The 17,692-nt window shown below is 45.7% G+C and overlaps 1 protein-coding gene across 2 annotated transcripts in view; it reads left to right on the top strand.

The window, feature by feature from the left end:
- kif26ab (kinesin family member 26Ab) overlaps positions 1–17,692 on the top strand; it is a 79,780-nt gene that overhangs the window by 59,488 nt on the left and 2,600 nt on the right. For both annotated transcript variants that reach the window (XM_059352820.1, XM_059352821.1), the window contains 11 exons: positions 2,395–2,578; positions 6,302–6,514; positions 7,564–7,657; positions 8,282–8,544; positions 9,424–9,607; positions 10,603–10,762; positions 11,094–11,256; positions 12,123–15,378; positions 16,008–16,201; positions 17,070–17,093; positions 17,434–17,584. In XM_059352820.1, coding sequence (XP_059208803.1) covers positions 2,395–2,578; positions 6,302–6,514; positions 7,564–7,657; positions 8,282–8,544; positions 9,424–9,607; positions 10,603–10,762; positions 11,094–11,256; positions 12,123–15,378; positions 16,008–16,201; positions 17,070–17,093; positions 17,434–17,584 — 4,886 coding nt within the window. The remainder of the gene's footprint in view (positions 1–2,394; positions 2,579–6,301; positions 6,515–7,563; positions 7,658–8,281; positions 8,545–9,423; positions 9,608–10,602; positions 10,763–11,093; positions 11,257–12,122; positions 15,379–16,007; positions 16,202–17,069; positions 17,094–17,433; positions 17,585–17,692) is intronic.

Below are 17,692 nucleotides of genomic sequence, written 5' to 3'. Positions count from 1 at the left end.
ACAAACGTGTGGTTCAGTTTGTGTAACTCTGCAGAGCGTTTGAATATTTTGTACAAACTTACGCTGACAGATATCAGAGGTGCAGTTTCTCCTTTGAGCGTTTACACCAAGTTGTGTAGGGAAACAACTTCATTAGCATGGAGATTGGGAGTGAACAGGTGGACAAGCTGTTGTGGGCGAAGAAATCTGAGCCTCTCCTCACCGCCTTTTTTTTCCATTGACTGATCATATAGTTGTGCAAGGGAGCCAGAGGAAGAGAGAAGGAGAGAGAGAGAGAGAGAGGGAGAGAGAGAGAGGGAGAGAGGGAGAGAGAAAGTGACAAGCAATTAATTTCCCTGTGTAGGTGTGGTTGTGGTGGGAAAAAAACAGCAATATCATCCCTTTTTCTCACCTTCCATTGAAGCACACATGTGCACCGACCGTCATTGTGCAGCATGAATTAAACCTCAAGGTTACGAGCTCAGCTTCAGGTTGTGAGCATTGGTCAGGACAATTATAAATCAGTATAGCCTTTTTCCCCTTCATGGTGACTCCTGATGCTTGATTTATCTCTTTGCTGAAAGAGGAAAGAGACAGAATGGGGTGAGGGAGAGGGAGTGAGACACGGCATACATTTATCTTGAATGAATGTGCTGCGGATACCTCTCATAAATGCGCATACACACTCGCCAGCCTGCACACACACGCATGTAGCCGCACTCAGCCACGTGTACTCTGGTGTAGTTTCCCCTTTCTTTCTCTTCGTCTCACATTCATCTATTCCATCTCATTTTTTTTCAGTCACACGATCCGTCTCGCATGCTATCACACATAGGCAGCTCCCTGGGGAGAGCCTTCTCCTGTAGCCTCCTTGGATGCAATAATTATTCCATCAGCCGGCAGTGTGTTCCCTGATTGTGCTCTTGGGCTGTCGCTGCAGGGGGCGTACAGTGGAGAGGGGAGTGTTGAGGAGAGGAGGGGGTGCGGTTGTCACTCCGGGACGCAGGGAGAGGGAAGGGAATGGGAGGAGGGTTGTGTTTTGGCAGCAGCCCACCCAGTCCTGTCCGGAGGAGCCCAGAGCAGGACTAATGAGCTCAGGCTGGCCTATTAGGAAACTCCTGCTCACCGGGACACACATGGTTCTGCCCTTTTTTGCTCTTTCACATGCTCTGTTTCTTTTACTTCTCACAAAATCCCTTGCTCTGCAGATTTCCCCATCTTTTAATCTCCCACTCTCTTTCATTCCCTGTGCCACTCTTTCCTTCGTGTTGACAACCGCGTCTTTGTCTTCCCCGCATTGCTCTGAAACCCGACTGCTTGAGTGAAAAACCATTTGAGTGCATTTGAATTTCCTCTGAGTATTACTTTCCTCCCTGACCTTGAATTTCCAGCTGCGGAGCGGTGTTAGCTGATCTAGGCCGATGCCATACCTGGAACCACTCTACGTCTGGCCAGATTCCCTGCAGGCCGCGCTGAGATATTGGTGCTGTCCTTTGAGTTGCAGGAGTTTAGACAGAAAGGAGTGCATGTGCCTGACTCAGTTGGCCCTGTGACCAATCCATGTCTCCTCAGCACTCACACTGGGAGACAAGAGGCCAGGATGACAGTGGATTTTAATTAGAGGACTGTCAAAAAGCTGGATTCAGTTACAGCAGAGGGTTTTTTAGATGCCAGCACAGCAGAAGTGCTGTAGGGGAGAGAGTTGGATTTACCTTCCTGCCTCTGGTGTTAGCCAGCTAGTCTAATGCAAATGATCAAAACTCCCAATAAACAGTACAGCTTTTACTTTAATAATGGGTGAACACGCTCTGTCATAACTGCTTAGCTTAAATAACAAATACACATGGGTAAATCCCAGAGGGCAGTGTTTTAGCAGTCCTCGCCTGTCATGTCTATAACAGTTGTTTTGTGTTTGATCAAGATAAATGCTGTGTTTACTGTGCCATCCTGCTATGACAGCCTGTATTTGGTCTCTGACAGGCAGAGAGCCTTGCCTGGTAATCATTTATCTTATGGATTTGCAGTTTCAGTTGAAAAAATCAAGGTATAAGTGAACCTGAGCTGCTCTAGTTGAAGTGGAGGGGTGAAGCATTATGTTTCTTGGTAGGGGAGTTGGAGGTGGGAGTTGGAAAAAAAACATTTTTAGAGTGGAGAATGGTTGAAACTGTGTAGCTCTCCTGCTGGCTTTGTTTTCTTTAGGGGAACTAAAAGGAGCTTGTCGACCTTTATGTTACAGTTTCAGCGTGGGATTTCTAAAGGCTTTGTAGCACAGCCTTATAAAAGCTCTTGGCTGTGGTGCCATGCTGGAAAAAACATCACCTGAGCAAAAAAAAAAGAGATTTGCTCATATATCAACTGTATGTAATGGTGGGTTTCTAAGTTTAGCCTGAAGGTGTTTTTTTCTTTTCTTTGCAGGGCAGCTCAGAAGCTGAACCTGTCCTCCAAGCGGAAGAAGCACCAGCCCTCACTGCTCCATCCACAGGAGCCCTCCATTTACCCCACCAACTTCAGTGGCATCCTGCAGGTCTCGCCGCCCCCTGCACCACCATGCCTGCTGCGAGCCGTGTCCAAAGTGAAAGAGAACCCAGGGATGGGAAAGGTGAGAACAGACCTTTATCAGTACAGTCAAAGCCGAATGCATTATTCTAATCCTTGTGAAGTGCACATTATACTGCTCACAACCACACACACACACACACACAGATACACAGAGACACAGAGACACAGAGACACAGACACACACACAGATGCAGACAGACCCCTATGTGAGGGGGAGAATGCAGGGTGTTGACACACTGGTCCACAGGCAGCGTGCCGTCTGGTCCAGTCCATGCAGATGTAGTCAGATAAGCCTCCTGGAATGTCATGAATTCATGCAGTTTGTGGTACCAGCATTCCTCTGTCTGAATACAGAAAGACAGCAAAAAAAACCTAAACTCTAATCCCCAAATCTGCGGTCACGTTTCACAGCAGGATTTCTAATTCCATTTTAGGTACAGTGTGCGATGATGAAAGTCAGGCTGGCAGCAATAGGACGATCATTAAACAAAGCTGTATAAACACATCGCTCTTCCTTTGTGGTTTATTGGGTATTGTTTGTCTGAGCTGGCGTCCTGTATTTCTTAAGCAGAAGAAGTCCCCTAACAAGATTAGATCCCACCTGGATAGGAAGCGCTCGCTTCTGTTGCCAGGTATCCAGACGGTTGAGATTTTGCCACATATTGTAAATCACCCGTTGACACACGGACTTCATAAAAAAACCCTGTTATTAACAAGCCTCCTCAAGCCCATGCCTAAGGTATACTTTACATCTGTGCAGAGGGGCTGGTTTTAAAGGGGAAATCAAGATTTATGGCGTCGTTCCAATTCTATTTTCTTATTATAAGGCAAATCATTCACTGTGCTTCCATTGATTATTTGTCTCTGTCTCTCTTTTGCGTGTAGAATCACATTTTCGGCTGCCTACATGGTTTTCATTTAACCTGCATCTGTTTTATATTCAACCTAAGACTTGGGCGAATGTCTTGTTTCCATCAACCGTATGTGGGTCACTTCCACTTTTCCACTTTTGACCTAGACACAGTTCTTTCAGGCATAGACAGTTGAGTGGATGGAGGAATGCCAAGCCACACTAATGGATTTTGTGGGGGATCAAGGGACAGGGAAACAGGGCCATTAGCACAGAGTCCAAGGTGTGAAAATACTGTAGCCAATCCTCCGTGGCCCTCCAGTATCTGATCTCTGCCAACGTAAATAAAACTGAGACATTAGTTCGCATGGTAGCCTCTGTCTGGTAGACGGAGACTCAGCAGTCATATATGGAAGCCCAGTTTAAATGTCATAGCAAATGTAATTTACTCAACATATGCACACGTCAGTCAGGATAACAGCCCCCTGTGGAGTATAAAGAGAGTTTGCACTTGGCCTGCAGAATGCAAGATGAATTCACTCACTGAAAGAAAGGGATTTCCAGTGACATTGTTTCAGAGTGCTGGAGCCTGGATCTGTAGCAATATTTATACACTAGTCGTGGGAAGAATGGGCCTTTTGTGTAGGCGTGAAGACGGAGGAGAGTCCCAGGCTGAGTGAAACAGTCTTCAGTCAAAAGGAGAAGGGAGTTTGCTGTATTTCAAGGTTTTTATTTCAATGCCTGAGAGGCATCATAGGTACTTTTTCAAGAAGCTTTGAAATGGCTCAGGATTGAGTTTCCTATCACATATACTGCAGGATATAGAAACTGTTCAGTTGATATAATGCTAGGCGTAACACTAAATACTCAGGGAGCTGACAGGGACTCCAAAGACTGCTATACATATCCCAAGAGCCGTTTATGTCCCCTGTCAGTCACAGATATATTTCTGCAGTGCCTTTGGAGATATAGTAGAGGTGTATTTCTGACCATCAGACTGGAAGGCAATATAGAGTTGTCAAGATTACAAAAGAAGGGGATTTCAAAATATATGTCATAATGTCTGACATGCACAACCACATACCTCCATACAAACAGTACTTGTACACAGCATGGCAGAGGCAGGAGATGGTGAAATTTAAATGCTATTGTTTGCAAGAGGTGCCACTACACACAACAGGCAGAATGACCTCACTCCTGTAACCATGGCAATGACGTTAGACATGACAGAGCAGCGAAAACAGAACACCTTTTAGATTTTTTTAAGCCGCCATTCTATTTAGCGTACAATGCGGGCACGATGACTTGTACCGTGACCTGTGGAATGTGTTAAGACTGTAAGCTCACTTTATGAATGTCAAGCCCCAGAATGCAACAGGGTGGGTTTCAAGCTTCTTAATGTGGAGCTGCCATTTTTCCAGGCAACGGAGGGGAGGAGGGAGAGGAGTAGGAGGAAGAGTGTGTAGGTGGGATAAGAGGGGGGCCATATGCTCCTGCACTCCCATGCTGGTGAGCTGCTCCTGATCCAGAAAAACAACCCCGCCACAGGGATAATCCCCCAGCGTGGCGCTTCAAACACATTAATTTCCACCATTTTCTGCTGTGACTTTTCAATACACACCTTTGCTGCCTTTCACTGACACCATTAGGCAATGTGTTGACCCATCAGGTTCACCAGTCAATGCGAGACGAAGTGTTTCCATGGCAACCGTCGATGTCCATCAACTCTGACACGGTGGATGTGATGTTAATGCACAACGCCACGCCATGCTCTCAGTTTGGATAACTAACACAGTCTCACTTTAGGCCTCTTCAGATATCAAGGTCATATTGTCACAATATGACACTACCCACAAACCTCTCTGGCATCAGTTTTGGACGTGTTGGGGACTGTGTGTTTTCAAAATAAATGTACAGTTAGATTTAGGCAACAGAACTACTTGGTTAAGGTTTGGAAAAAAGTCAAAAGAAAAGGGTTTTGGTTAAAATAACATTTTATGTTAGTACTGGACGCTGTTATATAGTTTAGGTCATGAACATGACATATCTATATGGAAGATAATGTACAAGTTAATATACCAACATTGAGTTTTAGTTTCACACGCAACACAAACACCAATCTTCTGGGTCAAAGACCAGGATTTTCCCACCCTTAATTTGACCTTTACGCTCTTTGTTACCTTCGTTGCTTTGAGTATCTAATAAGTATGTGGATGTTTTTACATTTAAGTTAGTTGGAGGCCTGATGCATCTCACACAGATACCAAAGGATGCTTTGTGTGTCAATATCACACAGGCAACAAATATATCCAAAGTTTATTTGTTGCCTATTAAGCCTCTGAGTGTTTAGAAAAGCGTTTGTATTTGACCAGTTGGGAGTAAGAATCGGATGCAATAACATACAGTCATGGAAAAAAATATTAGACCACCCTTGTTTTTTTCAGTTTCTTGTTTCATTTTAATGCCTGGTACAACTAAAGGTACATTTGTTTGGACAAATATAATGATAACAACAAAAATACCTCACAAGAGTTTAATTTAAGAGCTGATATCTAGACATTTTCTTTATGATTTTGGTTATTATCAAGAAAACCATGGAAAATGGCTAAGTATCAGCTCTTAAATGAAATCTAATATTTTTTTCCATGACTATATATATATATATATATATATATATATATATATAGACAAAAGATTGTATTCAGAGTGCCTACCATACATTCATTCTCCTTCCTCTGCAAGTTAAAGATGGTAAGCTTAGCCTGTAATTTTTCCTTCTCTGTGCTGAACCTGAAAAATGCATTCTCACATCTCTCTGCTGAGTCCATCTGCACATTTCTCATGTTTTATGCTTTCTCACTTTCTAATCCACCCTTTCCCTTTGTTGCTTATCTGTCTCCCTCTGTGGTTTAGGTGAAAGTGATGATGCGTATCTGTCCATCTCTGGAGACGGCAGACTCCTCAGAGTCTCAATCTTTCTTGAAAGTGGACAGCAGGAAGAAGCAGCTGACCCTCTACGACCCCGCGTCCAGCCCACACTCCGGTTCAGGACACAGGAGATCTGCCACTGTGGCCGTCCCAAAGATATTCGCCTTCGATGCTGTTTTTACCCAGGATGCCTCACAAGTAAGAGCCGGCAGGAGATGTGTACTACATATGTGTGTGTGGGTTTTTTTAAGATGTCGTGTGGGAATTCAGCCTCTCAAGGGCAAAAGGATGTCTTCATGCTGGCAGGGTGTGGCCAGGGGCTTAGAGGAAAAATGTCTGTCTTGGGTCAGAGGGCATTCTTACCAGTGTGGGCCTAACAGCTGGGCCTTTTAAGCCCCCTTGGGAATGATTTGAATCCAGTCCAGTTATATGTAACCTCTCCTTTCATAGAACAGCTATATCTAACCTCAGCCCTCTGAAGCCCACAGCAAGCATACCCACAGAGATCAAAGACAAAGGTCAGATACATGTTTACTATATGCTCACTTGGGAGCAGAGCAGTTTTTCTCTTTCCACAACTTAAAACAAACACCATAGTCTTTTAATGGAATGATTTAATCTATGTCACTCACTGCAAAATCTCCCTAAAAAAATCTGAGGTCAAGTATTTTATACATTTCCCCATGGTGCAGTAAACTCTAAATAACCTAAAGAGATTAGATGAGAGTATTGTGTCTCTGTAGCAATGGGCGCCTCAGATCTTCTATCATACCACCTACTTGGAGGAAGTATTTTCCTAAGTAAGCTGCTGATAGCTGAAGCCTAAATGTTGCTGCTGCAGAGCTGAGGCCAAGCTGCTAGATTGTGCCGCTGGGACAGCACTGCTGGTGGCTAACAGTAACAGCAAGCTGTTCTGCTGTTAGAGGCCTTGTTTGCAGTGTGATGTATGGGAAGGGGCCTCTGCTGCAGGAGCCTTGCCCCAGAGGACCCATGCTGAAACAGATTGCAAAAATGAGCCACACGTTGCAGCACAAACACACACACACATACACACACTCCTGAGTGATGAAAAATACTGAAAGCATTAATGCGATTTGGGTGTTACCAATGCCAAAACACTGTTTAGTTTATAGGATATCGTTTTGGATTCATTGTTCTCAGTATGGCTGTTTGACTGGATTTCTTGGATGTGGCTGGATTGTAAATTGACCGTAAGGGGGCTGTCTCTGGGTTTTCTTTTTTTCCAGGCGGAGGTGTGCTCAGGGACAGTAGCTGAGGTCATCCAGTCTGTGGTGAACGGTGCAGACGGCTGCATCTTCTGCTTCGGCCAAGTCAAGCTCGGTAAGCTCCTCCACCGGCAAGAGATTAGACAAGAGCCTTTGTTAGCCAAAGAAAACTCTCATTGCTCTTTGTTAGCTGTACTTGATGTCCACAATTGGCTTAGCGGTGCACTGGGGTGAGTCAAGGAATGGGAGATTGGAGGAGAGGAATGGGTAGACAGTCTGGGCTGGGGGGAGTGAGGGGTAAAGCGCTGCATCCAGGCTTCAGGGCTCAGTCTGTAATTAAAATCTTAGTAATTGGCCTGAGCAGTGCTCTTAGGCTGAAGGGCTCGCTCTCCTCTTACTGCTGCTTCCACCAGGTATAATTCTCCACTGAATTACTGCTTCTGGAATTGGTCCTTGGATTAGAGTTTTTTATTTTATTTTGCAAGTACTAGATATTACCTTGAAAGCCCCACATAAGCTATTATTAATGTTTTCATCAGCAGTTGTTAGACACAATAACCATCAAAAAAATACCCAGTGTCAGTGTCCATTCTGCACTTCCTGCACATTCCAGACAGCTTGATGAAAGAACTCATTTTAGTGTGAACATATAGTGAGTGTAGCTGCCTTTCAGACACATTGCAATATTTCCAATTTCACCCCCCCCCCCCCCCCCCCTCTCTCTTTCACACATCCCCAGGCAAGACATACACCATGATTGGCAAAGACAGCTCGACTCAGAGCCTAGGCATTGTGCCCTGTGCCATTTCCTGGCTCTTCAAGCTCATCAATGAGCGCAAGGAGAAGACGGGCACGCGCTTCTCTGTCCGAGTATCTGCGGTGGAAATATTTGGCAAAGATGAGGAGCTGAAGGACTTGCTGTCTGAAGTGTCCAGCGGCAGCCTGCAGGAGGGCCAGTCCCCTGGCATCCACCTGAGAGAGGATCCCATCTGTGGCACTCAGGTAAGACATATTCCTCCGTCTTTGTTCTGATCCTTTCATTCTCTCTCTGGGTTCTACAGTCTTAGTGTGTCTGAGTATTGATCTTTTTCTGTCTGTGATGCACCTCTTCCTCTCAAAAATATTTGACTTTTTCTTGGGAGTGCGTTTTGGTGTGTGTATGTGTGTATTTTTCTATCTCTCAGGACTTCCCAGTCCGCCTCACTCTATTCTACCCGCCTCTCAAATCCTCGCTTTATATTTCCACCAAACCCATCTGCGGTATTGATGGCTTTCTTCTTACCTTTGTATTGACTCTCCTGTCAGCATCCATCAGCATCTATTACCCGCGAGTTAGCGGTAGCCCTCTGCAGCACAATAGAAGTGCTATTGGGGGGATGGGGGAGGACTGTAGGTTTGAAGGCACTCACAGGTGTTGCTGTCAGATGTTGTTTTTTGGGGATCTGTATGGACTCTGACTTCAAAGGCTGTGCACTTCTGTGAAGCTCCTTCTTGCTCTTCCTCTCAACAGCCACGTGTGGGCTCCCTTCATGATGCCCCCCGCCTTCTCTCTCTCTTCTACCTCCTCCTTTCCCCTCCTCTTTTCCTGTATCTCACCACCACCATCATCACATCCATGGTGAGCGAAGTGCCCCTGCCTCCTGCTCTACCATTACCTCTTCTAATCCTCCTCCCTCTGTGTGCATATCTGCCATTTTAATCGCCCCCGAGACCCAATCTAATGGGCAAGAAATGCGTGCCGGGGTCCAATTAACTGGCTCCCCTTCTCTTTCCTCTTTGCTCTCTTCCCCGGGATCCTTTTCACATCTGTCCTCCTTTTCAAACCCTATGTGGTCTCCACAGTTCACCCCGAATCCTGATCTCTGTCTCCTCCCCCCACAGCTCCAGAATCAGAGTGAGCTTCGTGCCCCGACAGCTGAGAAAGCCGCCCTCTTCCTGGATGCGGCCATCGCTGCACGCAGCACCAGCAGACCCAACGTAGAAGAGGAGGAGCGCCGCAACTCCCACATGCTGTTCACTCTGCACATCTACCAGTACCGCATGGAGAAGAGCGGCAAGGGAGGAAGTTAGTACTATTAGATTACTACATCAACTCTAGCAGTGTTCCAACAAGTTGCCACCTGATATACAGTCATGGAAAAAATTATTATACCACTCTTTCTCTTCAATTTCTTGTTCATTTTAATGCCTTGTTTGGGCAAATATAATGATAGAACCAAAAATACCTCATAAAAGTTTAATATAAGAGCTGATATCTAGACATTTTCACATTGATAATGATTTGGGTTAGTATCTAGAAAACCATGGAAAATGTCTAGAGAGAGAAAATGTCTAAGACGTTGAAGAAAACAAGTTGGTCTAATATTTTTTTCCATGACTGTAAATACAATAAACCAATATGGTCATTGTTCAGTTTCACAGCACTTTGACACATATTTGTTAATAATTTATTTTAACACATCTTCTCCTAATTAGAGCTATTCAAAGGTGACCTCCCTTTCACACTGAATAATTACAAGGTGGTTTTGTTGAAAGTGCAATGGCAAAAAAGTGCACTATAATTATGAGTGTAGAGCATCAGACAAGCCCCTTATTTGCAATGTTTATGGATGAATTGGTTGTTGCCAGAAATTTGTTTGTATGCATGTGTTATGCTTTGGTCAAGAGGGAATGAAGATTTGAAGCCTTACTGACAGGAGTTTAATGTTTCCCTGCTGCAGTAGCAATTACATCAGTCACCCACATAACAATGTGTAGCCCTGTGATTTTTACACTGACAGCCAATTCCCTCTCGCTGTATTTTAAATCAGCAGACAGGGACTGCTTACTTGTTACCCTGAGTTACACATCTGGTGGGAGTTTACCAGTCATTCTGCGACTTGAATCACTTCAGTGTGAGAATCTTACTCATAAATAAATCAGACGGCTCCGACAGTCACCGGCCTAGTCTTGGCTGAGCCGTGCCACTCCTGTCATCGTAGCACTTTGCGAGAGGAACTGACTTCAGAGAGGGAGTGTCTGTGGTGTGCTCACCTGGTTCTTCTTCTGTCCTTGGCACAGTGTCAGGCGGACGGAGCAGGCTGCACCTCATCGACCTCGGGAGCTGTGAGAAGGTCCTGAGTAAGAGCAGAGACGGAGGGGGAGGCTTGTGTCTTTCTCTCAACGCACTGGGAAATGTCATCATGGCTTTAGCAAACGGAGCAAAACATGTACCTTACAGGTAAGTTAACCAACATTAGTTTTACTGTCTCTTTTACTGCTTTTCAGCTTCTGTGCAGTTGTACCTATAAGTAATACTTTCAGGCAAGTTCAGGCAAGTCTTGCAGGTTTATTTAGTTTGAAAGTCTGCCTCACGTAATAGCTTTCACTGCTGTTGCATGCAAGGTTATATTCTACTTAGGTATGAAAAGACTAATGACTCGTCACAGGAGTAATTGTCAGCTCTGAGAATTTAAAATGGCTCCTTCCGGAATCATCTCAGCTTCTTTTATTGTTCCTTTTCAAAATATCACTGTGCCGTTTTCTAATAACAGTGTAAATGCACCCTATAGGGACAGCAAACTGACAATGCTGTTGAGGGAGTCCCTTGGCAACATCAACTGCAGAACCACCATGATCGCCCACATCTCTGATTCCCCCGCCAACTATGCTGACTCACTCACGACTATCCAGCTGGCATCCCGCATCCACCGCATGAGGAAGAAGAAATCTAAGGTACACTGATTAGCCCTGATAAATATGGTCAAACATATGCAGCAATAAACTGATAAATAAGTGATTTATAAATATCCAGCGGTACATTTTTACAAGTTAAGAACATACTGTAGCATTAACTTAAATGATAATACTTCTCTAATGATTCTTGCAACAACTGTGCTCCGTTTAATGGGGTTCATTGTTTATAAAAGCAGAGTAATTGATAATTTAACATTACATTTAAGTGTTTCTATTATACCAATTACATTCCTAATGTGCATGTGCAACTTTGATTGCATTCATCACAGTTCATGCCACGACTCACGTCCCTAAATCTTTCTTCCTCCTGTAATTTCGGAGCTATTAAGCAAATGAATGTGTGAACGCTTCTGCAAATGAAAGATTATTAGTGCAGTAACTCAGAGCTAGTTTTTCTCGGCTCCTCAACACATAATCATGTAATCAATACCACTGCCCAAGGAAGTGTGTAATGCCTTCCCTCGGATTAGGGAAATATATGCTCCAGATAATTAGGTGAAATGACAGCATGTATTTATTTGATATTGGTCAGAGGCATGATTATAATGCAGTCCACATATAGCAATTTGTATTATTGACATTAATTTCTGTGTGACTATTGATGTGCACTTTTAACCTTTAGATAAATATCGACTGGAACTGTCAGAGGAATTAATATTTGCCCTACGATTGATTTCGCTATGAAATTGTTAAGAAATGAATCTGCTATGAATTCTAAGGATTAAACGGTTTTGGAAAAAAGAGACATTAATATTTTAAGAAGATACTGTAGAGTCACATTACTGTCATCACTTAATGAGATCATTTTTAAAACCCAAAAGACTAACTGCTCTTCTGCTTTGCAGTACGCATCCAGTTCATCTGGAGGGGAAAGTTCCTGTGAGGAAGGGAGGATCCGCCGGCCCCCCCACCTCAGGCCGTTCCACCCTCGGACGGTAGCCCTGGACCCTGACCTGCCCGCCATGCTCAGTGACCCAGACTACTCCTCCAGTAGTGAGCAGTCCTGTGACACTGTCATTTACGTGGGCCCTGGCGGAACTGCGATTTCGGACAGGGAGCTAAGTGACAATGAAGGCCCACCTGCCTTTGTGCCAATCATCCCCTCCCTGAACAGGAAGAAGCCTGCAAAAGAGGGCCCTCTGGACAGAGACCAGTTCTTTAAATGCAACACATTTGCAGAGCTGCAGGAGAGGCTGGAGTGTATAGACGGCAGTGAAGAACCCACTGCCTTTGTTGGAGAGGGCAAGCGAGGCCAGGCTAGCCCCAAGACTGACATATCTAAGGAGAGCCAAGGCTCTGTTTCACCAAAGACTGTAGCAAATATTCCTTACACCCAAGAGGGCATCTCGCCCAAACAATCTCCTAAATCTGTTGCCACACAGCCATCCTGCAGTCCAAACACTAAATCTAAACTGGACAATGCCTGCGTACCTGCAGAAAGGGCACCTTCAGAAAGTGTTCAAAATGTGTGCAGAACCAGCGCTGATGGTGAGAAAGCCTTGGTATCAGAAAGCACTAACAAACTAGCAACTGCTTCAGGGCCTAATCCTGAGCCTGTGGTGAGGGAGAAGGTGTACTTCAACAAGAAAGCTTTGCCCAAGCCAGCCCCGCCTCCTTCACAGCAGAGAGACTCCAACAAGGAAAATACTGGCAATGAGGAAAGATCCAGCACCAGAATGCCTCCTGTAGGAATGAGCCACCAGGCTGTGAAGAGGAAGGATCCTTACATCTCCCCTGTGCTCAGAGCTCCAGTGGAGGTGTGCCAGGTGCGCTCCACTCTGAGGGAAAGATGTCTGGATCGGGACATCCTTAGAGCCACTGTGACCTTGCAGCAGCCTGTGGAGCTGAATGGAGAGGATGAGCTGGTGTTCACTGTGGTGGAGGAGCTGTCTATAGGCAGTATTGTAGATAAGGGTCGGCCATCCAGCATTATCAGCTTTAACAGTGACTGCTCCCTGCAGGCCCTGGCCTCTGGCTCCCGACCTGTCAGCATCATCAGCAGCATCAATGATGAATTTGACGCCTACACGTCAGCTGTGGGAGGATCGGAGGTGAACATTGCAGTGGTCACGCCCCTACAGGATGGAGGGATGGAGTGTATAGATAGCAGGGGTTCATCTATCAGCTCTTGGCTGAGTGAGGTTAGTGTCTGCACCTTGGAGAGTGAAGGAGCTCATTCAACAGACGTCTTCCTTCCACAGGCCAAACACATGGGACCAGAGGCCGCCTTTTACTTTGATTCCCTGGATATGTTCCATTGTGTATCCTCTCCTAGAGATGCAAAGAACTCCTTAAATGACAGTGGATTCGGTTTTTCTGAACTAGACAGTGACAGTGCCGCCTCAAGCAAACTGTCTTTGACAAAGTGCCCCCCATCTCCAGAATCAGCCAAAGGCTCCCTCAGATTCACATCTAAAATAAATAAAGCTCACTCACTTAGCTCCTCCCAACTTCCACAGGGCCCCTCCATAGTCCACTCCAGTCTTCCCCGGAAGATTAAACCTACCTCATCCATCTCTCATAGTAGTAGCAGTAGCAGCAGCAGCAGCAGAGAGCCGCAGAGGCAAGAGGCTAAGCAGGAGAACCCTTGGCAGCGTGTTGACAACCACTCAGAGCCTCAGTTTTCCGACTCCAGCAGCACCAGCAAGTTCCTCCGAACCCCCCCGAGTGGCATCCCTTCCAGCAGAACATCCAACAACAGCAACAGTGTACCTCGCCCACCCAAGGTGCAGGGGTCTACCTCATCCCAGAGGGTGGTCGATGGCTGTGAGAAGTCAGCCATTAAGAATCCACCCAGCAAAATGCCTCAGCTGCGACGAGGTGCCACCACCCTGGGAACAGTACCTGTCATCCACTCCTCCACAGACTACAAAGGAACCCAAGATATCATTGCATCTACCACAAGCCTTAAATACTCCTCCCTGGGGAAAAGCAACAAGGCTAACTCACAGAAAGCGAGCAATCTCCCTAGACCTGGTTGCGTCTCACCTCCGCCCCCTCCGGTGAGAAAGTCCAGTCTTGACCATAAGACTAAGATCCTGCTGCCCCAAAGTGCCTTAAAGTCAGCATATGGGGAAGCAGGAAGGGCCTCTGGAGGACGAGCAGCTGTATCAGAGGATGAGCTTGAGGTACGTCACCGAGTGGACAGTTTTAAATCCTCCAGCCTCAACACAGCCAAAGTTACCTCCAGCCTGAAGACCAGAGGGCCTAGAGGAGAGGCTGGGCAGCATTATGGCAGTCAGATGTCCCTGGAGAGGTGTGAAAGCCTGTCTTTATCGGGTTCTAGAGCTACGCTTAGTCGAGAGAATAGTGGAGCAAGTCTGGGGAGCAGCAGCAGCAAATCCAGCAAGTCCATTCCTAGATTCGGTATTCCTAATTCATCCAGCTCCCCTATCGCTACCTGCCCATTATCCCCAAGTGGAGGAAGTCTTAGCAAAGCTGGTCAGGTGAAAGCATCTGTAAATACCAGAACATTAGGAGCAGTCAGTGGCAGTAAGGCACGCTCACTGTCAGTCAACAACTCCAAGGGCCTAAGCTCTTCCACCAAATCTTTGGCCTCCCCTGTGACCAGAAACACCAATGCCAACCTCCCTCCATCAGGGCGGACATCAGCTCCTCGAACCGCTGCTGCCGTCAGCAGTAAACCTGGAAGAGGAACCATCATGGGCACGAAGCAGGCCATGAGGGCCGCCAACAGCCGCGTCAGTGAACTAGCTACAGGCAACATATCAGGCAAACACATGAGAGCTTCAGGAGATTCAGACAGCGGGAATGACAGCGGGGTGAACGTGAGCGACGACAAATCCCCCGTAGCCATGCTACCCTCTCCGTACAGCAAAATCACAGCACCCAGGAGGCCTCAACGCTACAGCAGCGGCCACGGCAGTGACAACAGCAGTGTGTTGAGCGGCGAGCTGCCTCCAGCTATGGGCCGCACGGCTCTGTTCTACCACAGCGGTGGCAGCAGCGGATATGAAAGCATGATCCGTGACAGCGAAGCCACAGGCAGCGCTTCCTCTGCCCACGACTCCATGAGCGAGAGCGGCATGTCGACTTCAGGCAGAACGAGGAGCTCCAAGTATCCCAAGAAGAGAGCAAATGGTGAGAAACTCATTTGGGTTTTGGGGTTTTACACACACCAATGCAGGTAGAGGTAATATTCACAGATATTGTACTGATAATAGAAGTGTATGTGTCTGCCACTGAAGCTGCACACATTAAAACGGCATTGAGAAATGGATGCCCTCTCCTAGGAAATTAGCCATATAGCTGTTCTAACTTTATGAATCCATTGTTATTACACTCACGACTTGGTGTTTCATTGGATTATCTCTTCTCCTGAATCAGCAGAATGCATTATTCATACATATATGGGAAAATGATAATGAATGTTTCAAACAAGACGACTTCGGGCTGTTGGATGATCAAATAAGATGAGTTGAACAGCAGCCGTGTCCTGGTTCAGGCTTTTGTGGCCCTGTATATACAACCATTTGAATTCATGTGCGCTCAACCAACCTTTTGAATTTATTCAGCTGTGTATAAACAGAATAGCAACCTATGGAGCCCTTATAAATATGTAATCACCACAGCTCCTGTGTAAAGCCTCGTATCACTTTACATCTCAGACTGGGACTCATGCATATTTACCCATAAATCCCTGCAGATACTGCTGCTGTATGTCACCAAATGCAACTGGTGGCTGTCTGACCATATGCATGGCTTTGTAGGTTTCCAGAGGAGACGGCTCATCCCGGCACCCCTGCCAGACTCCTCTTCCCTGGGGAAGAAGGTGGGCACAGCAGGCCAGTGGGTGGACCTGCCTCCTATGTCAGGACCTCTGAAGGAGCCTTTTGAGATCAAGGTGTATGAGATCGATGATGTGGAGCGGCTCCAGAGACGGCGTCAGGAGGAAACCGCAGAGGTGAGCAGAGGGTCACTCCTGACTTGTTCTACATGGTGTTCGTCTTGCTGAGCTTGTTTAAAATATTGTCATGTCTGGTTCAAGGTCTTGTCAATCCCTCCCGCTAAGCCTCAGCAATATTTTTGCATGACGCTGAAGATGTGTCACATTGACTTGCGGGGTGGGAATGTCTTAGCTTGCTTCTTCCCACTTTCTTTTTAAAGAACACGGCAGTTATAATATGTCTCAGACGTCTGACCTTCAGTCAGCTAAGCGGCAAATCCCGGAGTTAAAATGTCTGCGTCCAGATTCCCAGAGCTTGGTATTTTGGCAGCGTTCCACGGGAATGTCAAGAGTTCAGGAGGCAATTACTGACGAGGGTTAATTGGTTTGGATATGAGTGATGACTCGGCTTACTGCTGACGATGGTGATGGTGATGTAGAGGTGGGGTGAGAATGAAAAAGAAGCTGGTGTGAGAAGATTGGTCAGGGAATGCGTGATGAATGCAGGGGCGCCCAACACCGGCCCAAATCAGCTCAGAGCTAGCACTCATCACTGGACGCCTGATCGCTTTTTATAGCTGACTCCTCTTCTGTGCATCATTAACTGCTCCCACAAGTTTGCAGCAGCCAGACTGGGATTTGCTAAAAGAAGATATTAAATCAGCTGGATAGTGGTTTGATTTATTTTCAATTAGGAAAAAAGGATCTCTCCCAGCATCACTGCCTGAATGACAAAATAGCTTTTCCATGATTTTTTCCCATGTCTTGTTTATCAGTATCTTGTGTCTACAGTATGTGTGTACTGTTCATATCATGTTATTATATGCTATTAAATATCCTGTCTTGATTCACATGCTAACATGTTTTATCTGTTTCCCCCAATCAGCAACCATTCCAGGATGTTGACAAGGTGAGCTCATTTTAATGGTGACTGAAGTTTCCTTATCAGCAGGACAGGCTGTATTACAGTAACAACATAACCATAATTCAAGATATTATTTCACAAAACCGGAACAATTCTCACATTTACAGCACAAATTTCTCAGACTTAAAATGTTTTTTTTCGTTTTGTTGTACTTTATTTTAAAAACCCAGTATAGTCTGTGGAGGCGGAGTTATACAACATTACATATAAGTAGTATGGCAGCCATAGGTTTCTCCATTTAACTTTAAGAATAACTGACTGACTGACTTAAACTACTTCATTCAGAGGTATCTGTAATTAATAATCTCTCTTTTTTTCCTCTCAGGGCCTGCTGTATTTTAACAGTAAGCTGAAGATGCTAGAGAGAAGGCAACAGCAAGTGAGAGAGCTGAGGGCAAAGTATGAGGTGTTGTTGGAGGAGCTGGAAGACACCAAGGCCCGACTGATGATGGACCCCAGCAAGTGGATAGGAGAGTGTAAGTAACTGCCCTTACTTCAGTAAAAGTACTAATACCACACTTTGAAATTACTCCACTACAAGTAAAAGTCCTGCATTCAAAACTTACTGAAGTAAAAGTACAAAA

The sequence above is a fragment of the Centropristis striata genome, chromosome 16 (genome assembly GCF_030273125.1).
Source record: "Centropristis striata isolate RG_2023a ecotype Rhode Island chromosome 16, C.striata_1.0, whole genome shotgun sequence".
Taxonomy (NCBI): domain Eukaryota; kingdom Metazoa; phylum Chordata; class Actinopteri; order Perciformes; family Serranidae; genus Centropristis; species Centropristis striata.
Note: the sequence above shows the minus strand (reverse complement) of the source record. Positions and strands in the feature narration are given on the sequence as shown.